The sequence below is a fragment of the Calidris pugnax genome, unplaced genomic scaffold (genome assembly GCF_001431845.1).
Source record: "Calidris pugnax isolate Ruff unplaced genomic scaffold, ASM143184v1 scaffold188, whole genome shotgun sequence".
NCBI lineage: Eukaryota > Metazoa > Chordata > Aves > Charadriiformes > Scolopacidae > Calidris > Calidris pugnax.
In genome coordinates, this window is record NW_015091257.1 from 5353841 (window position 1) to 5378096 (window position 24256).

The following is a 24256-nucleotide window of genomic DNA, read 5'->3' on the forward strand; positions in this document are numbered from 1 at the left end:
GGTGGAGAAAACAATCAGAACTTATAAACTAGATCTTGATAAATACAATGTATGGATACAATGAGATTCGTAGCATCATCAGTGGGTGCAGTGCAGGAGTCTTGAGGAGAACATGAGAGACTTAAGTGTTTATCTGGATACAGCAGTAGCAATTGTTCCTCAAGAGCAAAGAATTTCTGCCCAAAAAAAGAAATTGGTAGAAGTAATTGAAGCTGGGAGAAGCTCATGGAATGGGGCCAAGAAATGAGAGTGCAAGGAAGGAGCTTTCAGATCAAATTAGGACAAGGATACTCCTGAGGAGAGAAGGATGCTTGCAGGCATGAAGGAACAGATATTAAAGTAAAGCTTTAGAAATACTAAAGAGATTTTTTTTTATGGACTTGGAAAGAACTAAGTGGAAATGGTACAACTCAGGAAGCAGTAGAAATTTTCTAGGTTACAAAGCAAGACTGAAGGAAGGAATCCACTGTGCAAAGACATGGTGAAGAAAGTAGCCATTTGGTTTTGGCCCTTTTACTCCAGTGCAGATCTCATCACACCGTTCCTGACTCTCAAACCTGTGGAAATCTCAATTCCATTCAGCCAGAAAGGCTCTTCCATCTTGTCTCCCTGACCATCTGCCATAATCGGAAGCCGTGTAAGATAATGTGATGTTTTTAAAACCCTCCCTGGCAACAGCATCTTCAGTTTGGCCTCCAGAGAAAGACTGAAATATAGTGAAATAAAGCAATTATATTATCTCCTGATTATGAATATTTTTTTTGTGATTTCTCAAATTCTTTCATATAAATTGAATATGATTTTTTAAAAAAATACCTGCTATTTTGATGTTAGTTTTGTGTGAATATTTTAGTATGTAATTTTATTGATTTAACCAGTTTTAATTGGCTTACGTTATAAATATCTATTCTTTTATTCTCCCCACAGAACTGAAAAGTGCATTGTTTAACCTTAGATAAGTTTTTTTTTTTATTTGACCTTTTTTATCCAGCGTTGTTTGTCATGTCTTCGTAGGTTATTTTGACATTTTTATGACTTTAACACCTTTAGCTTGGGGTTTACAATAAGGCTGTTTTATTGTTATTCAAACCAATCTATTTGGCAAACTGAGTGATGTAATCACTCTGAGTGACCTCTGGATACCCAACGTATAGGAGTAACCAAAGAGACCAGCATTAAATTCAGCCCCCACAATAACCCAAACTTCATGGATGGGCCGATTGCACAGAGCTTAAACATCAGTGTTTGCACGAGCTGTATTTTCAATCACAAAAAAAGCCCAAGTGCAAAGAAGGACCATTTTGTGAAGAGAGCTCCTTGTTAGCAGTATTTTTGCTGCCATATATAGAGACCCAGTTCCCGACTAAGACCTTGTCACACAGGGCAGAGATAGAGAATGGGCTGGGCCCCTAAGTGTTAAATATTAAAATTCATAAACATATTTCTACTTTTGAAAATGTTCATCAGCAGTCAGTGATGACTCAGAAGTAATAAGGTTAAAATGACGTTTGTCTATCTGTTGTATCAATATTTGATGGGTCCCATCTAACACTATTTAAAATCAGAGCCTGGCGAGTATACTGCTGTTGGTATGATTGATTGCATATCATAACAACTAAACAGTCACTGCACTTAAAGACACTTATTTCAGATATTTGGTACTTTACACAAAATGTATTTTTTTTTGTCAAAATGTAGTAATTATATTATTAATTGAACAGTTATTAGAATAACAAATCAGTCTCTGCTCTTCAGCAGATCTGTGTTGGTTTTTCAGCTGTGATTACAGGTGCTGTGATAGTGTCTCCTGACACGTGCATGGAAGAAAAAGGAGAAAAGTTTAAAACTCCAGAGACACATGTGATTTGCACAGCAGGTAAGATTCCCTGGCTTTTGATACCTTGCAGAAATTAATGTGGCTTGTTATTGTGGCACTTGCCTGAAGTAGTACTGCTAGAAGTGGAAAGACTGAAAATTATGATGAATCCTCCCTGGATTGGGGAGTACTGGGCAGAGAATAGACAAAGCCTCCTTGTAGTTCTTACGTGGGTCAGTGGCTTGAGTACAATCAGATGTGACTAATTTGGTGGGCTCTTAACTGAAGTTGGCATTAAATACTTGCTGTAGGATGTGCTGTTCTGGGATGCCAATCCACTCCTGTCTTTGGCTGCAATCCTTTAAAAAGCTTTGGTCTCCTGAGGAAAAAAAAATACTTATTTGTTTAGTCTGGACAATTTTGTTTCAAAATGTGAAAGCTTGAAAAAATTTTCAGTGCTTGAAAAGAGCAAATGATGTTGGAAAATTCTGGTCTACCTCATCTTTTGGAACGAAGACATAATATTATCATTAATATAAAGTCGTTCTTACTTTTGAAGTCTTGGCTTAAGACTTACTGATCCTTCATTTCTCAAGACATTCAAACAGAGAAGCAAGATGCCCTAGAAACAAAAGTATATTTGCAGGGAAATCTACTTTAACTGTCAGTAGATCATGCTGTCTCCCACAAGATAAGAAAAAAGTAATTCAAAGCAAAAGTGAGTGTAATGAGGCCAATTATGTGAGCCAGAGCTTCCCGCTGAAGGCTCTCGTCAGTCCTAGAGGTTAAGTTATCTGACAGCTATTTACTAAGATAAAAGACAATCCATAAGAATAACCAAACCTGCCATTTAAAGGGTAATGACATTGGTCACTGTAGATTCACAGTGAGCACCTTGATGGTGGATTCCTGAAAATATGAGGAACCAAGGCTGGCAGAAATCATATCATTACTTTACGTGTATGAAGATTCTGTTAAGCTTTCTTCATCGAGAAGTGAATAGGTCATTCTTCTTTTTATCTCTCTCCTTTTCTTTTTTCTTTTTTTTTTTTTTTTTTTTTTCAAGCCCATCTCATTAAATCCCAACACAGTATAAATACGGTGGGTGGCAAAACATTCCTAGCTGAGTGTTAACTCAAGTCTGTGAATCCCTGTGCCTTTGTTTTTCCCCTTCCCTTTTTTTTTTTTTTTTTTTTTTTTTTTTTTTTTTTTAAACTACCTGGATTACTTTCTACTTTTGCTATGTACTTTCTGAGTTTTATATCTCAGGAAAAGCAAAGAAAGAATAACATCACTCTTTTTTGCAACGTCCTGTCAGGTGTGGCAACAATAAATAAATTAACAATATGCAAAAATCCCAGTCTCAAATCTCCTGAAATTGGCAGTTTTCACTGATTTTAATGAGCTTACAAAAAGCTGGAAGTGATAAGCAATGGTGAAAAATGTAAATAAATAAATAAATAAATAAGAACAAGCTCAAAGCACAGGTTGCAATATGTTAGATAATATTAACTGTTAGGTCTTTCAGTTTGCAAAGTAAATCCGAATACTCTCTTGCCCTAGGGAAAAGCTGGTATCCCGGCTGTGAGAAGCTGCAGCTCTCACTGCCATAATGACTATACAATAAATTCAACAAGGGCCATAGCCTGAAGGCGAAAAATTACTCTGAAAAAACCAAACTTTCAAACAAATTGATGAGAAGAGGTTAAGAACAGCAAAAAGAGAAACAAGTTCCCGTGGTGTTTATCAAATGTACAGCAGATGGTACATTCTCTGTAAGTAAGACTACCCTAAAGAAATACCTGCCTTAATCATGCACTTCTTGTTCAAAGAAAAAAGGCCTGGAGGACTCCTAATAGTGGCAAATATTTGTGTGAAAATGGATGTTAATTATACTTAATGTCAAGCAGGCTATTTTGATGCAGTACTTCATTTTTATTTAAAAAATGCCATTTTGAATCTATCAAAACTGCCTCTGAGCCTATGCCATGTTCCTCAGACTTAACAATACATGTCAGCACAATACATGGAGACAGTGACTGGCCGTGCCAGTATCTTCTGTGTGTGTGTGTGTGTCTCTGGGATACGTGCTCAGCTTCACCATGGGTTGAACCTGCAAAGAGGAAAGCAGCAGCAGAGTCCCTCATCCTGGGCAGAAACCCCAGGTCCCCAGGTACTGGGCAGGGCTTCGAGCAGCTGAGCAGAAGGATCCTGGGCTGGGATGGATGGAGGAGGTGGCCCTGCTCCTGACACCAATTAACATAGATAAATGTAAGGTTAGAATTCCCAAAGAAAAAGAAAATTAAACACATTTTAAAAGGTTTTACTGGTGCAGCTGCACAAGAAAGCAGAATGTCATCATCTGCTGACTACTCAAAATAAAAAGAAAAACAACGTGGTTTGTCAAGGCAGCATTTATTATTGCCCATGATTGTTCCATGAGTAATGTCCATGTTACCAAGCCCTAAACATTTGCTGATCCCCTGGCATTTTGTATATCAGCAGGGCCTGATACCTGTGCTTTCATGGGCAAACACCAGTGTCCAGGACAAATTCTAGCTCAGGTGTCTTCTTATGCCCTCTAGCTCCAAATGGATATCTCACAGTGCTATGAAGTATTTCTGTGCAAGAAAAACCGGTTCAATCATCATACTGAACAGGTGTCACACCCACATATTTTTAAAGGTGTTGAAAAATTGAGAGGAAGTAAAATCAGATACTAAACTGGCTTGAGAATGGAAGTGGATTTTGGAAAATGACTGAGAAACTTGAAAAATGCCAGTCTGATTACAGTAATTTCAGGTAAAGAAAACACTGCATATTGAATATTAAAAGACCTTTAAATCTAGCCAAGAAAGAACCAGTAAAATAAAATACATTCAAATGAGAAATAAAGCGCACACTGTTAACAATGGAGGAAATTAAGCAACAATCCAGTATGCTTCATGGATTCACTTCATCTCTTGAAGTTTTCACAGCCAGACTGAGTGCCTTTCTCATCAATAGCACTAAAGGACCGTCTGGGTGACTTATAACAGTCTCTGAAATGCATGAGGTCACAGCATTCAATAAAACTTTGCTTTTAAGCTCTTAGGCTTTGTTTACCTGCAGGTTTCCTGATGGCTAAATTTGGGAAACAAGGGAAAAATAAAACCAAGGTAAACTGAACATTTATCAAAGAAGTGAAAAATTTAAAATGGGTCCTAGCATGATAGTTAGAAAAATAGTAAAACACAAGTGAAATAAATTGAAAGGGAAAATTATGTTCTCAGATGCCTACATATTCAGATATACCAGTGTAAACTTGTCTATGTGAAAAGATATATATTGTACCCTACAATTAAAAGCATTACCTGCAAGGCCACTTTATTAGGAACAACTGTTTTAACACGAAGGAAAGAACTGAATTTATAGAGGCAAAGCAGATAGTTTTAAGTAAATCTGGCTGTTCAATGGGATGAAAATTTAACTAGCGATGCAAAAAATACCTTAAATCTGCATTTCTTTTTTTTACTATCAAATTAGAGTTTCTTTTCTTTCATAATTAGTATTGGGCATCTTTCAAAGAGTCTTTTCCAAATGTACTGCTTGTTAGCAGCATCCGGTTATGCTTGAGATATGGGCAGCAAGGTAACTTGTACAATCCTTTGCCCGAATGACTGAACTGTTTATTATTGTGGCACTTCAATGCCCTTGCCAGTGCTGCTTAGCGAGCTGGGTGCAATGGGAGCTTTGAAAAAGGGAAACCCTTTCCCTTTTGTGTTCTCAATCAAAAGAGGCTGACTCCAATCAGAGGAGTCCCATCCTTCCCAGAAGTGCAGACAGCCGTTACACAGCTTGTCACTTTTCCAAGCTTTATGATTCATTTGGGCAATTTCTCCTGATCCCGAAGCCCCAGGCTAACCAGCTGCCATCATCACTGCTGCTGGAAGGAAGGAAGCTACTTTTAAAGGAGATTTTGTGGAGAGCTGTGGGAAAAATTGTTTTGGAATTATTGTGGAGGCAGTGATCTCCAAAAATTTTTTATAGTAACACCTTATGCATGACCAGTAAGGATACCAAAATTAACGGAGACCTCAGTCCACAAAATTACTTCCAAATTCAGAACAAACAGAATCACAGAATCACAGAATGATATGGGGTTGGAAGGGCCCTCTGGAGATCATCTAGTCCAACCCCCTGCCAAAGCAGGTCCACCTAGAGCAGGTTGCACAGGAACTTATCCAGGCGGGTTTTGAATGTCTCGAGAGATAGAGACTCCACCACCTCCCTGGGCAGCCTGTTCCAGGGCTCTGCCACCCTCAAAGGAAAGAAGTTCCTCCTCATGTTTAGATGAAACTTCTTATGTTCAAGTTTGTGCCACAATCAAAAAAAAAGCACAGCTTCTATGTATACATTCATAAACAACAGATTATAAGTTATATCATTACTTGGACAGCTCTAACCTTGGCCTGCTTCAGTGTTTTTGAAAGATTCATGCAGTTGTCAACAATTGCAAGTTAAAACATGCTCTTGAGATCATTTTGTCTTGCTTGCTTCCTGAGAGTGTGCAACCTAAAGCCACCTTTACAAAATACTGTGCCATTCACTGGGACAATTTTCATATTAAACCAACCAACCAACCAACCCACCAATCAACACCCCGTTCAAAACACTTGATTTAAGAACAGTTTTGAGGAAAAACTTTGGTTCTTTCCTTCATAGGTCAGCAAGTTTATTATCACCTTCCTTATCACACCAACAGAATGGGAAGGTCCCACAGCAAGGCTGCAGCCACGGCTTCCACACCACGTTGTACACGGAGAGCTGCTCAGGGACTGGAGTCAGTGTCCTGCGATGCTCTTCTATGGCCCTTCCAATCCTCTTTATTACTGTGTCATAAAGGGGCTCAGTGTCAGCTGACAGAGGTTTAGCTTCAGAAGGGTCTCGTGAGAGATCAAACAGCAAGGGTGGGTCATGATGGGTCACGCCTTCTCCAAAACATGGGCAAAATCCTCTGTCATAACAAGCCCCAGCTCCAAGAGGACGGAAGATGGGTGTCACATAATGAGCCTTCCAGATGGCTCCACCTGGCAGGAAAGAAAGAAGGCTTGCAATGGTACTGGTGGTTATCATAAGGCATTAGAAGAGTGAATGTTTTTCTAGAATTGATTTCTGGTTGCACCTCAGCTCTCTACTTATTAGTTGATATAGTACTGTAATTTCATTTAAAGTTAAGTGACACAGTATTAAACCAATAATGTAAAAGGTCTTCTGATTTTTTGAAAATTCTCCAAATTTTTCAGCAAGTATCAGTTATCATTCACATGTTTTTTTACGAAGACATGAAAAAATATTTGGGGTTTTCATGGCTTACTTCCTTGTTAAAGTAGCAGAAGGATGGACAAAGGAGGCAAGGGCTTCTCCATGAGACAAGGAAGGCATGGACTCCCCAGGCCTTGCATTCAGGTGAGTGAGACCCATCCTGAGCTCCAGTAGCCTGCCTGGCATGCCACCTGCCTTGAAGCCACAAACAAGCTCTTTGTGCCATACAATACAGGCAGTGCTAGTAAGTTCTTTACCACCAGCTGCAATGGCAGAAGGAATGTGTCAGACAACTGTGCCCTCCCGTAGATTGAACCTAATTCTTAGCAAAGCAGTTCTGTACTCACTGTCCTTCTGGTGCCACCGCACAGCATGTAAGTGGACGCCGCAGTAATGAAACAAGAACTCGTGCTCTGAGTGCTCAACTCTTCCTTGCAGTAAAGGCATCAGATCCCGGCCGTCAATTACCCTAGCAGAAAAAAAGGACGCCATCAGACTGAGGTAAGCTGTACAGGACTGAGTTCCTTTAGCACACCTCTTGCTGGAACTGGCAACTCTGAACGAGGAAGATGCTTGTAGAATGTAGAAGATTGCAGATAGATGCTGAATCTCAAATGTAGAGAAGAGGTGACTGAGCTGTGGTAACATTTATGCATCTAGAAAAGGAGTAGGAGTGAAAAGGAAGACATCAGACTCTTAGCATGTATTTCCAAGCTAGAATTTCCATTGTTTGGGAAGAGAAGGAGGAATAAAGACACTTGTGTTTGTACCTGTCCTGTGGTACTTCCCCTCCAGCCAGATGAACTACTGTAGGATAAATGTCCATAAGGCTTGTAGGCTCATCGATAACTGTCCCTGCAGGTAACACTCCTGGCCATCTAAATATCCCTGGGACACGGATTCCTCCTTCCCAGCCTCCCATAGCTTTTCCACCTTTGATTAAAAAAATACATTTTCATCAAAAAAAAGGTTTAATTTAAAATTAATCAAAATTTTAGTCAATGTTATTGTATTATCATAAGGTAATGTTACCTTTATGAGCCTTCCTTACCCTTCTGTTTTTACCACTAAGCTCCTTCTTAGCATGAGTGAAAGTGTGCTCGCTGTATCAGAACCCTCTAGTGGCCTTACACACTTACTCACTTCTGTTATTTTACAAACACATTACCCCATCAGAACTCAGTGTGAATAAAATTTTCAGGCATAAAATGATTTCCCAGACTAGTTCTCCTCTTTCTTTTACAATTCTATAACATAATTGTAGTTAAAGCAAGGGTTAAGATGTAAGGTGTAATTAATAGTTAGTGAGAAGTTACGCAATCTTAATAAAAATTAACTTGTGATCAGTTGCCTCATGAGGAAAGGGCAGTTTGAGAATTCATGTTTATTAACAACACCTGCGCAGGCTAGAATTTTCTACATTTTAAAATACCTAATTAGAAGGAGACAAATTTGCTTCTCAATGATAAAACACTGGTTCTCCTTTTACAGTCTTATCTAGGCTTTAGGGGTGTCCCAAATACTTTACTGAGTTGTCATCATCCTTGACAGCTCTTACCTCTGTATATTCCATTCCAGCCACCCAGCTGCCTTTTCCCTTCTTGTCTTTCCAGCCATCCACCATGATCAGAGGCAAAGTAAACTAGTGTAGTATTTTTCAAGCCTTCCTTGTCAATGGCATCTAGAACCTCACCTGTAAACACAGGAATATGTGTGTATTAAAAAGCAAAAATATCACTTATGCTACATAACATTAAAAGAAGAGGTTTTTAGGATTGAGATTTGTAGTTGGGATTTCACTGTCCGTAAAAGCACAGAAAATTTATGATGTGCTGTAACTCCTTTATTATTTGTATTATCACAAAGGAGTTAAGAACCACACTCACAGATCAGAAGTCTTTATTGTAAAGGGCAGAAGTGCCATCTGCTGTAAAAATATGGAAAGAAAGCATGATCCAAGGCCCCTAAAAGTTAGACTCTGTATCAGTGGTGGCCACTGTGAGAAATGAGGAAAAAATGTCATTTTTTCCCTTATCTTCTATTGTCTAGAACACAGTTAGTATTGACATTAAATTACTGTCTGGATACTATATGCATTAATAATACAGTTATTTTTTTATTTAAAAGTCATTATTTAGCTGTTTCTGATGTTCTTAACTATATTTGTGGTGTGTAAGTGTTTGACAGGTAGGTTTGAAAAACAATTCTTTCTGTATGTGTACCTGATTCTTATGCCTTTTTCAAATGTGGCTACTTTTCCTCTGCCATGACTGGGTGATAAATAATTCTCCTTCACCTCCAAAAAACAGGCAGAAAAATAACATAAATCTAATTTCTGGTGGCATACCAATTAACATTTATCAACATTTCTGGATTTATGAATGAGACTGAAAAATATTCAGTACTCTGCTGAATGCAGCAGTCACAGAGAAATAGCCTGCTGCTTTACATCTGGAATTAATTTGTTTTCCAGTTTTATCACCTTCCAATGTGTTCTACTTAGAAATAGGTAAGACATGACCATAAGAGGCTGAAGTTATCTGGTGTTTAATATTCACAGAAATCTAAATAATTCTAACTTATTTAGTAACAAGAGCAGGAGAGTTCCTTGAGAGGAGCCAAGGGGATATGATTACGACTGTCAAACACCAGACAAAAAACTGAGTGAACTCTTGGTCTGAGATTGGAGAAAATAAACCACCAATACTACAAGCCAACAGCTCTCATATAAGATCACCAGATGTTGATGAAAAGCCTAGGACTTTTTTCCTTCTTGTTTTTCTCTTCCTTGTTCTTTTAATAACAACTGCATTGTTATTATATATTCAGACCTAGGTATTAGGTAGTTGGAGACATTGTTATTTGCTATGGTGACTTACCCACCATCCAGTCCATCTCCTCTACATTATCTCCATATAAACCATGGCTGCTCTTCCCAAGAAACTTCTCTGTGGTGAGGAGAGGGGTGTGGGAGTGTAAAAAGGAAAGAAAAAGGAGGAATGGCTTGTGCTTATTTCTAAAAAACAGAGATCAATACTTTGTTTTAAGGGAGGAAGGAAAATGGTATTATGATTTGCTTATATACATATTTCAACAGTCACTTCAGAACCATCTTACTTTGTAAGGTATTAAACCCCAGTGATTAGAATCTGCCTGATAAAATAATGTTTAGCTTATATAAAATGATCTTCATTTTATCCTGGATCATAGATCAATGAGTTTCAGATTGAAGCTCCACTTTCTGCTATTGCAAACCACCACTGTGCTCCTGAAACAAAGGCAGAAGGTTCATCTCCTGCCAGCTGTTGCTCACGTATCAGTCCATACGATAAGGCTACCTCACAGCTATACTCCTTCCCTGGCCCTCACACGCATTTCTGCCATCAGCTGCTATCCCTCAAGGCTGTAATGTTGGTCTCATTGACAGAAATTTTTGTCTCCTCAAAATAGCCTAGAAATGTTCAATCCAACCCATGGAAATTTGGAAATGTTATCAGCTTTAGTGAAATCAGGAATAACAGACATCCTTAAGCAGCAGCTGATTTTTCAATTTAATAATAAGATATCGTGATTCATATTATTAATTATTATAATAGTACTTATAATCCTATACAATATAAAAAATATAAACACTTCGCATGGGAAAATGCTGTTTAAAAGTTGCAAGAAGCGGAAAAATTGTGATCAAAGGAAACACTCTTTACCTTTCAATAAATGAAATGGACTCCCTCAAGATAAAGGAGGTAGTCCTGTCTGTCACCATTGGCTGCTCAGTAACTTCATGGTTTCTCATCATAATGCAGTTCCAGTATCGTACAAACCCATAACTTGAGAACCAGGACATGAAGAACAAGAGACTAAACCCAGCAAGGCAGGTCAGCACTTTCCAGCTGACTGAAATCAGTCCGGTCAGTCTTCCCAGGGCAGCAGTGAGTGTAACAAGGCCAATCATCTGAGTGGAAAGCCAGAGTTTCCTTCTAAAGGCTCTGTCCATCTCTGGTGCTTCTGTTGGTTGGCAGTCACTGATTAGCGTAAAAGGCATCCCATAGAAATAGTCAAACCCATGGTTCAAAGGGTGATGACAATGGTCATTGCGGGATTCACAGTTAACACCTTGATGCCACTTCCCTGAAAATACAGATTATTAAAATGTAGAGATTATGTTTAAAAACAGGCTTTTCCTCACACAAAACATTTATCAAAAAAGGTTGGGTTTTTTCCTTCTTGTGATAACTTCTTCATCCTACATATATATCAGCTATGTACTGATATAATGGAATATGATGAAAGTAAATCTCTACAAATGATACATTTCCAACAGAGTTTTTGATGCTCTCTATGCATATTCATGCCCTGTAGCTTTGATCAAATGTAACAAATGGGACTCTAAAGGGAAATAGAAATTGAGAAAAACTCAAATTTCCAGAGCAGAGCAAAAATGTATGGCCTTCCTGCAGACTTGTCAAGTACGAAATAGGAGGAAGAAGTCCTTTTGTAAGCAGAGAGCAAAGTAACATTGTTGTGTTGTCCTGTTGTCTCTTTACCTTCAAAATGCTATGCAGACTTGTTTATGGAAAGTTTCAATCAGCTTGATGCCAGGACTAAGCAAACACACAGCTACGTGGTGGTGCTAGTCTGATAAGGGAAGGTATGGATAGTGTAGATAAGTAACTTGCAGCTTAACAGTGGGTTGGACAGACAAACCACCAGCTCCAGAAGAACTTGAGCTCAGGAGATCAGGATTTCTCATGAAGCTGTACGTACATAAGCAATTTTGCTAATAATAATATCTCCATTTACTGGATGAGAATATAAGGTCTTGTTTTATAAGTATTTTTTTGCCATTTATTAGTATTTCATCTAATTTAAAAAGTCAAAGCCACCTTCTTTTAAATTCTGAAGTCTTCACGTATCTAAAGGAACATCATCTGACTTTTTTGCAGTACGATTTGTTTTTTATTATGAACAGATGTCCATTATTATGATGAATGGCACATCAAAACCTTGTGTTTCTTCCCCTCCAGTCTATTCAAACAGACTGGTTAGGCACTTACATGGAGTCATAAAAAGGTGCCTCATTAGCTTAAACGCTGAGGCTTGGGAATATCTGAATGAAAGGACCAAAATCTACCTCTCATCAGAGAGATGCAGTTTAGTTGCATTTTATGATCTCTGATGTAATGCAGGCCTTGGATACCAGAACTGTAGATCAAAATGAACTTTTATAATTTTACTTGAAAAGTAATTTGCAACTAATTCTTATTGTGGTGTAAGGAACTGCATACTTACAGAAGGATATTATCCTAAACAAACGGTTCACTGTTACATATACTAGCAGCCAACCCTGAGCAGGTTTCAACAGAATTGCTGTGCATTAGAACAGGAGGAGGAAAAACTGTTTCAGAGGCAAAAAAAAAGTTGCTTTTTGGATATAAAGAAAGACTGAAAGTTCTGCTGTTGGTGGCTGAATTGTCTTCAGCTAAAATCACTACTCAGTTTACCTCTTGACATATTTAGAGCCAGCTATAGAATGAAATAAGTTTGTAATCAATACATAAATGCATTGGTCATAAATACAGGTGCAGCTAAAGTATCCTTGGACTTCACATGCATTCCAACACTTAAATCTCCAGCTGAGGTCGATAAAGGCTTCTGACAGGCTACAAAAGACTCAAATCTCCAGAAGATAAACTAAGTGTATAATTTAGAAAAATGAATCTTTTTAGGGCATGTTATACAACATTGGCTTTCTGACTGCAAAGGAACTGCAAAACATCTCCCAACAAAAAGTCTCATTATCACATCAAGCTGCAGGCTATTGGTAGGATTTAACTTTGCAATTAAACTGGTTGTGCTCAGAGCAAAAAAAATCACAAACCATTCAGGTGAGACTATTTAGTGCTTGTTCAGCTGCAGTGGTGTGTGTAGAAGTTCTATAAGATTTATTGTTTCATGACTTGTGTGTAAAGTTGTTGGGTATTTTTTTTGTTACTTATACCATCATCCCCTATGGTGCAATTAATCAGAATCTGTCAATCTGGTTAAACTAAGTGATGCTCTTGGTGTCTGTAGTGTGATTTTAGCTGAGATGCCCCCAGGGAAAACACCAGCCTGTTTTGCTAGCTAGCTTCTAGGAGGTATGCAGCACAACCTCCCTGCAGGGCAGTTCCCTTGGCAAAGTGGAGACAAATCTGATTGTTTTGTTAGTGATCACATGCTGAGACCAAGCTGAAGCACGTGGCTAATAGACATGGGTTTTGTTTTTTTTTTTTTTTGTGAGCTGATTAAAACAACTAAAATAATATTGCTACAAAACTAACAGGAGAATAAGATTCAGTAATACAGTAATATAAAACTTTAAATGCCTGTAGGGCTTCCTTTAGCATTGTCCTGTACGGTTGTGATTTATTCTGCTGAATGAATACAAATCCATTCCTGCAGACACTTTTATTAGTGAATTCAGTTTATTTGTGCAGCCAATATCTTTACAGCTTAGACATAGATTTTGGATATTGACATTTAGATGCTAAGATGAGGTAGGGCAAATAGCTGAAAATTCAGCTCAGGCACGTTTATGTTTTAACAGTCTGTGGAACTATGTGACATAGCTAAGATAAATCATTATTTGAAACTTGATCATGACCAGAAGTTACAAAAAAGTCCTATAAAATTTAAAGTAAAATGGAATTTGTATTCACAATGAAAGAGGCAAAGTTTTGTCGGCTATAGTGAAAACTTGGTGAACTATAGTGGCACGTTATAATTAAAGAAAAAAAATTGCTTTGTTTCTGTTTTTGAAAGGCTAAATCCTGTGATATTATGAACTGGCTCTATAGTTTTAAGTAGTAGCTGTTCTCTTTTGTTGTCAATCTTCTCTGAGTTGTGTAAAGCTTTGTCATGCATATTTAAGTGGCACTCATGTTTTTGTTTTTTCTGAAGTAGCATTGGAATAAGTATCTATGCCTGGTAGAATAATATTCAAGAAATATTAATGTATTTTCAATTATATATTTTAACAACCACAGCTGTGCTTGAAAGAAGGTAAACAGGAAAGATTGTCCTCTTTATCAGATACCTGCTCTTTTAAGAGAGATTCTTTTTGGTCAGGATATCTTCTTAAAAGATATTCCTAAATCAGGAAATAAAAATATTACAACTGATTTATGAGCAGTTGCTAACTAAAACAAATTGTTTGAGTGAGATGTGCAGGTGAAACACATTCTGAGCCACCTTCAAGAGCGTCCCCATACCTATCAGTCCCGTGCTGTAGCCTTGCTGTTGCAGTATTTTGGCAAAAGTGGTTTCATTTGGAGGAAGCCCTCCTGAGCCGCCATTCCAAAAAATAACACGATAATTGTTTATAGCATCCATCCCTAGAAAATGAAGTAAAAACAATCTTAGTAAGTATATGTGGTGGAGTACATTTATCAAACATACTCTCTCGTTTCCTGGTTTCATTGATATTGTAGTGTTAAACGTTTATCCAAATGCTGTTTGTTTGGGGAAATGAACCCAGCACTCCAGACAAGATTAAGAAAAAGTTGTCTCTCCATTAGATAACACCTATTCTTTTTGTATCTCATACTGAAACATTTTATTTTATTTTATTTGGAATGGCACAGTTGCATAGGAGCTTTTAGATGTCACAGTGGTGTAGCTGCATTTTTACTTAGTGGGACTGTGAGTGCAGGGAGGAGGGTCGGGAGACTTCAGCCTCCTGTCAGCCTCAAACTCTGGCTTGCATGTGGCTGCCTGGGAACTCAAGGTTTCCCTGCACAGTGGCATGGCTGGTGTCTGACTTTCGAAACCCACAGAGCAGCTATCTAGCACCACAACCTTCTCCTCACCTGCAGGTTTACAGCCTGTTGTTTAGTGTTATATACTGCTGTAACCCCATCACACAATGTTATGCGAGGTACAACCTGTCATGGAAGCGTTGAATATCTCTATCCCTGTTTTTATAGTGGGAGAGAGCCTGTAAAAGCTCATGTGCATTTTCAGGCTATCTGTCTCAGTGGGGGCTGTCACGATAAAAGTAGGATGACATGCCAGCTTCAAAATGCCTTGGGAAGGAAGCCACTGAAGATCATTTGCAGTAGAACAAGCGTTAGAGAGTTGCTGTTAGAAACATGTAGAGCTATTTGTTTTTCATACCTCTTCATCTCCAGAATGCAGTTTGACAGGATAGTATTTTTTCTTCAAAAACAGAACTGGGAAAAATAATACAGCTGTCAAACTGTTATTTCGTAGGACGGATGAATCCTGACACATAGGTAACAAAGCTTTCCTGTAAATGATGCATCCTGCACCTCGCTTGGAGGGAACAGATACACATCTGCATAGATCTACCCTGCTCCCTGCAGGGCTGCGTGGTTTCTGATGTCTGGTTTTTTTTTTTTTGTGAGCTGATTAAAACAACTAAAATAATATTGCTACAAAACTAACAGGAGAATAAGATTCAGTAATACAGTAATATAAAACTTTAAATGCCTGTAGGGCTTCCTTTAGCATTGTCCTGTACGGTTGTGATTTATTCTGCTGAATGAATACAAATCCATTCCTGCAGACACTTTTATTAGTGAATTCAGTTTATTTGTGCAGCCAATATCTTTACAGCTTAGACATAGATTTTGGATATTGACATTTAGATGCTAAGATGAGGTAGGGCAAATAGCTGAAAATTCAGCTCAGGCACGTTTATGTTTTAACAGTCTGTGGAACTATGTGACATAGCTAAGATAAATCATTATTTGAAACTTGATCATGACCAGAAGTTACAAAAAAGTCCTATAAAATTTAAAGTAAAATGGAATTTGTATTCACAATGAAAGAGGCAAAGTTTTGTCGGCTATAGTGAAAACTTGGTGAACTATAGTGGCACGTTATAATTAAAGAAAAAAAATTGCTTTGTTTCTGTTTTTGAAAGGCTAAATCCTGTGATATTATGAACTGGCTCTATAGTTTTAAGTAGTAGCTGTTCTCTTTTGTTGTCAATCTTCTCTGAGTTGTGTAAAGCTTTGTCATGCATATTTAAGTGGCACTCATGTTTTTGTTTTTTCTGAAGTAGCATTGGAATAAGTATCTATGCCTGGTAGAATAATATTCAAGAAATATTAATGTATTTTCAATTATATATTTTAACAACCACAGCTGTGCTTGAAAGAAGGTAAACAGGAAAGATTGTCCTCTTTATCAGATACCTGCTCTTTTAAGAGAGATTCTTTTTGGTCAGGATATCTTCTTAAAAGATATTCCTAAATCAGGAAATAAAAATATTACAACTGATTTATGAGCAGTTGCTAACTAAAACAAATTGTTTGAGTGAGATGTGCAGGTGAAACACATTCTGAGCCACCTTCAAGAGCGTCCCCATACCTATCAGTCCCGTGCTGTAGCCTTGCTGTTGCAGTATTTTGGCAAAAGTGGTTTCATTTGGAGGAAGCCCTCCTGAGCCGCCATTCCAAAAAATAACACGATAATTGTTTATAGCATCCATCCCTAGAAAATGAAGTAAAAACAATCTTAGTAAGTATATGTGGTGGAGTACATTTATCAAACATACTCTCTCGTTTCCTGGTTTCATTGATATTGTAGTGTTAAACGTTTATCCAAATGCTGTTTGTTTGGGGAAATGAACCCAGCACTCCAGACAAGATTAAGAAAAAGTTGTCTCTCCATTAGATAACACCTATTCTTTTTGTATCTCATACTGAAACATTTTATTTTATTTTATTTGGAATGGCACAGTTGCATAGGAGCTTTTAGATGTCACAGTGGTGTAGCTGCATTTTTACTTAGTGGGACTGTGAGTGCAGGGAGGAGGGTCGGGAGACTTCAGCCTCCTGTCAGCCTCAAACTCTGGCTTGCATGTGGCTGCCTGGGAACTCAAGGTTTCCCTGCACAGTGGCATGGCTGGTGTCTGACTTTCGAAACCCACAGAGCAGCTATCTAGCACCACAACCTTCTCCTCACCTGCAGGTTTACAGCCTGTTGTTTAGTGTTATATACTGCTGTAACCCCATCACACAATGTTATGCGAGGTACAACCTGTCATGGAAGCGTTGAATATCTCTATCCCTGTTTTTATAGTGGGAGAGAGCCTGTAAAAGCTCATGTGCATTTTCAGGCTATCTGTCTCAGTGGGGGCTGTCACGATAAAAGTAGGATGACATGCCAGCTTCAAAATGCCTTGGGAAGGAAGCCACTGAAGATCATTTGCAGTAGAACAAGCGTTAGAGAGTTGCTGTTAGAAACATGTAGAGCTATTTGTTTTTCATACCTCTTCATCTCCAGAATGCAGTTTGACAGGATAGTATTTTTTCTTCAAAAAAAGAACTGGGAAAAATAATACAGCTGTCAAACTGTTATTTCGTAGGACGGATGAATCCTGACACATAGGTAACAAAGCTTTCCTGTAAATGATGCATCCTGCACCTCGCTTGGAGGGAACAGATACACATCTGCATAGATCTACCCTGCTCCCTGCAGGGCTGCGTGGTTTCTGATGTCTGATGAGGCATCACCCACGACAGAAATTAATGTAACTAGTGCTTTAGAAATATGTTGTTATTATTATTATTCATGTTCTGTGTAATGACTTTTTTGAGTGTAACAATTCGTACTAACTCCATTCTGGCTGCCATCTGTGCAACAGAGCACCAAAAATGCAACCAAAGTTGTGAGCTGGGGGGCAGCAGGATGCTCTGCAGAGCTGGTTCCTCTCTACTCTGCTTCCATCCAGGTCAGTTCATTGTACCCCGTAAATATAGATGTTACCTCAAAGGTACTAGTGTGTCTCTGTGTCCCTCAGGGAGGGATGACGTGTTTATGGCAACCCTTCTTTTGCACATCCGCATTTCTTTTGTGCCTGTTTTATGACATTGTTCCCTTCGGCAATAAAGCAGTGTTTAAAGGCTGCTTCATTTTGCAAGGCAAACCTGATCGGAGGGGATATCTGCCAGTGAGGAAAGCTGCTCTGCTGGGGGTGCAAAGTGGAGCTGCGGCGATGTGTTGGGTCAGTTTCACTCCTTCCTTTGCCAGGCGGTCAATGTTTGGGGTCCTAAAAATGCAACCAGCACTGTCAGATATCATTCAGAGAGTCTTCAAGGAAATGGAGAGGAATAATATACTTATCTTTATTTTGGGAAGTTTCTTCTATTTGAAGATAGTGGCATTTTTAAAAAAAATATTTTAATTTTCTCAAGTGATGAGGAAATACTTTTTTTTCTTTTTACTTTCATCCTTAACAATCGCCATTTGGATAAATTTCAAGCCAATTATCCCTTCTTGTTTCCCAAGTCCTATGAAGGGCCTTGGAGAAACGTACCCCACTGCTTTTGAAGAAGAAAAGTAATGTTGTCTTGGGAATGATGCCATGCTGAACTGAATGCCTGGCCATGCAGAGCCCCATCAGGTACCTATGATCATCAGCTGCCTATCAGAAACTTGCAGGCCAGTGCTGATCAGGGTGAGATTCTGAGAACTTTACTGGATGAGGGGAGTGATTGTACCAAGTTTGGTTTTGTTCAAAGAAATGACAGGCAGGTAGGAAACCAGCAAGCAATAATGTGGCACTATTTTCAAAGAGAAGGGAAACTCTATGTCCTTGGGTCTGAAAAGATAATTATTTCCTAGTGACATAGCTCATTTCAGTGATGTATACTGTATTTTGATGTGAGACTGGGAAAGAATGGCAAAACAGGTAAACGAGGTAATGAGGCTGGCTATGTTGAAAGAGGGAACAACATTTCTGTCTTCACGTATGTGTAAGAGCTTAGCATTTCTCAATGTCAGCCAATTAAGGAATATACAAGAAAGGTTGAGATGTTCCCAGAGAAAAACAGCTTGGGATAAGCAGAGCTGGCCCTGGTTAATGCCCTCTAGGCTCTGAGATAATCCTGGTACATTTACCCATGGCACCCAGGAAATGAACCTGAAAACAGCTCAAATAGCTGATGATGGACTGAGGATTGCTCTCTTACATTAAAAAACACACCACCTCTCTTCACTGTTATGTTCAGTTTCCTTACCTGATAGTATCATTTCCATAGCAACCTATATCCCCTATGCCGAGGTCATCCGCCATCAACAGGACAATGTTTGGCTTTGTGGCCATGGAAAGCTGTGTCAGCGGTGGCTGCAGAAGCAGACCAAAAATCAGGGATGCCACCAGGGATGTCCTGAAACACAGAAGAAGGAGAAAAGCCAATGACCTGGCCATTCATCACTCCCACTGCACGTGGCTGAAGACCCTCCCTCATGAGCTTGTCTGCAGACCAGACCACTCTCTGCTGAGGCACAGACAATGTGTTAAAATTTGATTGTTAACACAAACAGATGTCATGGAAAAGAAAGTGTCAGGACCATAACTTTAAAATCTCCTTTTCTGATCATTTCCAAACTTCCTATGAGCTTCACTTGGGAATTTACATGTGACAGATGATGTACAAGTTATTTGCTTTAGTGGCTTGGGATGTTTTTTTAGAAGTTGTTTTGGAAAACGGAGAACATGATCAACATCGTCTGACATCCTGCTCACCCAGATTGGGTGACCTCTGTGTTGTGAAAAAGTTAAGAACAAGAAAAATAAACAAACAAAATCACATTGTGAGTATACTACATAGTCAAGCAACCTTACTCTTTTATAATACAGAATTATGTCATTATTAAACTTCATCACTTTAAATCTCAGTATGATATAACAATAATTCATTAACTTTTTTCTTACCAATAAGATGTTAGTTGCAAAATCATTTCTGCATTTGGAGTGTTCAGATCCTGCAAAACCAAGAGAGAGCCTTGTCACCTTTGCATCTCCCTAGTAGTCACTGCAATAGAAATAGATAAAAAACTTAATCAAAGCCTATCAACACTCTCTCTGTTTTTACTTCAGTGCACCTCAGATCAGACCCTAAATGAAGAAAAGTAAAGGAATTAATGCTATTTTTATTTCTAGTGCTGCTTCTCTTCTTAGAGGAATTTTCCTTTTTGTGTAGAGAAGTTTATCTTAAAGTTGCACAATGATTCTCTTTTGTTACACAACTCAAGTGTATGAAAAGCACTTACTGTTCAGAAAGGAAGAGAAGAGCTTTTTAAAATCCAGTCCTCAATATCATTTATTTTTCTGTAATCACAGAGACAGTAGCAGCCTGCTGCTTCTTCACACAATATACCAAGTTTCCTTTCCGGCTTGTAAGAGATATCTTTAGTTGTAGAAATTCTAATTATCCTCTTCCAACCATAACATTTATTTAGAAGACACTGAATTTGTGACCTCCTGTTGTTTGAGCTGAGCTTTTTTCTTCTTTGTATGTGTCAAATTTCAGGGTGTGATGCTGTTCCCCATCCCCTGCACATCTGCAAAGGTTCCTCTGGGGCTTTCTCTTTCACTGCCAGGACAAGACTTTGAAGTAAGGGCCAAATGACTTTGGTTCAAAGGCTTTAAAATAGACTCCTTTCAAATTTATCTGATGTCTGGTTGAACTTCCCCAAGCATCCTAATTTTATAAAATTAATGTTGGTTTCACATTTTGTTTTCCAGAAATGATAGTATTTAGCAGCTTAGTTAATATCCAGAGGTTTTGCATTTTATTCATCAACACTACAAGCCTGAAAGAGAAAATTTAAATTTCTATGCTTAGAAAATTGGCATCCAAATAGCTTTAAATGCTTATTTACAAGCACCAATGCTGATGCAGCATCGCTATCTACAGACATTCAGGCTTAGTTTCTTGCATTTGGATTTGTGCCTTTGCTGTATCCAAAGTCGGTACAGAAAAGATACTGGAGGACATTTCAGCCATAAGTATGCATAGTATACATAGTATGTCCCCCCAAAACAGTTGAAATAAAGAGAGCATCTGTCGTTCATTTCAGTGGCCAGTCCAGCTCAAACCACAATGGGAGTTAGAAATACTCAAATTTAGTGGTGTAATTGGTTGTCACTAACTGACTGTACTTCACGGTAGAGATACACCAATTCAAATCACAGGCTGGGCCTCCAGGCTGAGTTTCCTCAGAAGCTGGCAATATACAGAAAACAGTTACCACACTGACTGGCATTATCCCTGTCAAGCCATTTCCTTAGTGAAAGGCGATGGGAGTCCAGTCCGAGAAACTTTAGCAGCTCTGGTGGAAACAAGAGGTACAGCAAAACCAGCTTGCCCTGTTCCTCTCCTTTGTGAGAACTCAGAGAGGACTCCAGGTCTCCCCACTGTGGTGCAGCTCCTTGCCCAGCCCCCGGCAGCTGGGGCAACACCAAGTGCCTGCCCAATTCAGCCCCAAGCAGTTTGGAGGATGCCTTTTCAGGGACTTCTTTGGGACCACTTTTGCCAAAGTGGCACTTAAGCCACGCTGCAAGCAAACAGTCCACTTTGCTGTCTGAACTGAATTCAGCTTAAAGCAAAACTCTTTCCTCCCTCCCCCATTATTTACCTCCCCCCCCAAAGTAATTGAGATTTTATCCCTTTCTTCATCCGTTGTAATAGTCCAGGGAGTTATAGCTTGCATATCTTTCATATTTTACTGTTTTACTGATTGAACTGTTTTAATCTATCTTCACTTTTCTACCAAAATACTCACAAGATACTGAAATCCCAATTCAAGCCAGTTTGAATGCCAGAAAATAGTCACATTTTTAGTTATACTCAGATACACATTTCACAAAACCAGCACCCATTTGTGGCATCGGTTTGGCAACACTTAGTGAATGTTATAAGTAATTCCATTCAGTTTGGTACTGTTTATTCCATGAAAATGCCTTCTAAAAATTCCTATTTTGTGGACTTGATATAATAAAAGGCAGGCTTACCATACCGAGTTGCCTGCAGCTGTCTGCTCTCGCTTTGTACGCAGACATGTATGAGACTCGTGTTGTTCTAAAGGGAAATGCCTTTTGAAAACTTCCTTGAGATATTTTTATCCACAGAAGCAAAAAAAAAAAAAAAATTTCCAAATGCCCATTAAAGTTTTCCTGTGCGTTTCCCAACATAGTAAGGGAGGAATACAGTACCTGGTGAAGTTACGCTCATAGCAGGCAGCTGATAGACTGGAGTGTGAACTTATTTTCAGTCGACTTAAAACCATTCCAAATTTTTCAGCACAGCGGCTGCTGCTGCTGCAACACAGCAGCTAACATCTGCTTCTGAAGGCAGTCCTTAAATCTGCCCTGGCTGCTCATGCGCACTTCGCCACGGGAAAGCAGCGTTATATCAGAGCTTGCAAGCGGCTGGATGGTCTAACTTGTCCCCAGGTCTCTTAGCTGCACGTCTCACTGCTGTTTGCACAAGGCTGACATTCATACAGGCGCGAGGGGCTGGGGACCACCACAGATGCAGCTGAAATGCTTTCTGCCCAAGCAGCGGTTTCTCAAGGGAAGGGCAGGATCTCCTTTAAGTCTGAGATGCTCCAATGAAAGGCGCTATAAATAACAGTTCCCCGTAAACCTCTCCTCCCTTCCACTAAACCTCTCCTCCCTTCCACCAAGGAAAACAGAAAATGACTGTACTTACAAAGCAGCAATTCTTCATCTGTAGAAATTGAAATGAAGCTAATATCTTCACTTTGTGGCAGCCCCAAGTGCCTGCAGCGATGACAAGGTCATCTCTGCACACGCAGTGAGAAACAGTTTTAGGGTGTGGGGAGGAAATGCCAGCAGGAGACCTGAATTTACTTTTGCAGAAAATGAGTCATTTGGCTTCACTTCAGAGTGCTGCGCGTTTCCTAGTCACCACTCAAAGGGACAAATTAAAGTTACATGCTGGCTAATGCTTTATGTCTTGATTTTTCTTGTTTGAGTCCTGTTGTACCCAGTGTTTTGGGAGAGCATGAGATACTGTTGAACAGCAATTTCGCTTTACTAACAGAGAATTTGCTGTGTTTGCATATCTTAGAAGGTAGACGTTATGAGTTGATGGTACATGATGGGTTGCAGTGCTCAGGTTGGTTTGCTAGTGGAACACCTCTCAGGCAAGTTACAGCACCATAGGTGTTCCCTCCCCTGCTCTCTCCCACCCCCAGCATTCCCACACTGGAGCGGTTGCATCCAGCGTGCACATGAGAGGTGATGTGTCTGGTTTGCCTTCTCTCAGTGCCTGCTTCCTTGTCCCCACCCACGTTATAGCATCTCAATCTATGCCTTTCCCTTTCCCATTCCCCTTCACTGTGGCTTTAGAGCTTGAGGATTCATTAATGCGTGTAGGATTTCTTGTTGTCTGATGCCCTCTGCTGCTGTATGTTTTCTAAAAGGAAAGCACCTTCTGAGGTGCTGGGGTTTTTCTGTTGAGGATGCAATCAATCCCAGCCAGGCCCTGCTGACTGGGAGAATGCTTCTTGCAGATGGGGTCTCCTCCACTGCTTTTCTATTCTCCTTGGGTTTTTCCAGGACTTCCTGCAAATTCTATAGTGCTCATAAAGGAGAACCACAAACTATAACTGCTGTGTTATTTACTAAATTTAGAGCACAGCAGAAAATTGAACACGTCTGCAGTTACACTGCAGTAACAAGGCTTTGTTGTTTTGTACGTAGCCTTCTTCTAACAGAAGGAGAGGCAGATCAGATCACTCATTGAAATCTGGCTGCTGGGAGATAGTGCCTGGGAACAGCTATCATGTAAAAAAGATAAAGGAGGAAGGGTAGTGGTTGTGATCTACAGACATTCCTCTCACAGTGACGATTTCTGTTCATTTTGGTATTTCATCTTTGAAGAAGGGAAAAGTGAATGCCCTCTCACTGATGCCATGTAAAGATGCCATTTTCAAAAGGTCTTGGCAAAGCTAATTCTGTTTCCAGCCACTGCACTAACAAGCTCTTCCTGTTTTCTGGGGGGAAATCTTTAGATTTCTTTTTTAAAAGTCTGTGTTTGTTCAGAATGGAGAATTAATGTGGAATTTTGCAGAAGCCTTGCATCGTCTTGTCCTTTACCCTCCTTTTCTTTAAACTAATAAATAGTAGAGGAAGTAGCACTTCCTGTCCTTACTAAAGTTCTTCAACATCTAAGAGTCGAAGGCCCAAGTTAGTAGCAGTTTGGTACTAGATACTAGGATATGATGATAAAGAGGCTCCCTCTAGTGACTAATTTATTTTTGAAATCTTGTTATGTTTCAGAGAACATTTGATTCACACTTTACCTTTCTAAA

General features: G+C 39.2%; 1 protein-coding gene across 4 annotated transcripts; it reads right to left on the reverse strand.

The window, feature by feature from the left end:
- Positions 1 to 6093: 6093 nt before the first annotated feature.
- Positions 6094 to 22753, reverse strand: LOC106898759 (arylsulfatase D-like). 4 transcript variants are annotated; one of them, XM_014960191.1, is made up of 11 exons: positions 22630 to 22710; positions 19848 to 19897; positions 19150 to 19299; positions 18058 to 18179; positions 16496 to 16618; positions 10825 to 11248; positions 10000 to 10136; positions 8679 to 8813; positions 7891 to 8053; positions 7468 to 7589; positions 6094 to 6885 (listed from the first exon to the last, which is right to left on the reverse strand). In XM_014960191.1, exons 1-11 carry the CDS (start codon positions 22645 to 22647, stop codon positions 6515 to 6517), a joined length of 1815 nt encoding a protein of 604 aa, XP_014815677.1. In that variant the 5' UTR covers positions 22648 to 22710; the 3' UTR covers positions 6094 to 6514. The 4 variants fall into 4 exon arrangements, with proteins under 4 accessions (XP_014815677.1, XP_014815680.1, XP_014815679.1 ...); XM_014960194.1 differs by lacking the exon at positions 22630 to 22710 and adding an exon at positions 22131 to 22242 and having other exon boundaries at positions 6498 to 6885; XM_014960193.1 differs by having other exon boundaries at positions 6515 to 6885; positions 19848 to 19947; positions 22630 to 22753.
- Positions 22754 to 24256: the final 1503 nt, after the last annotated feature.

Coding starts and splice junctions, on each gene's coding strand:
- LOC106898759 (XM_014960191.1), bottom strand. Junction 16,619..18,057: donor CAGATATCCCCTCCGATCAG/GTTTGCCTTGCA, acceptor TTCATTTTCTAG/GGATGGATGCTATAAACAAT. Junction 7,590..7,890: donor GGGGAAGTACCACAGGACAG/GTACAAACACAA, acceptor TTTTTCTGCTAG/GGTAATTGACGGCCGGGATC.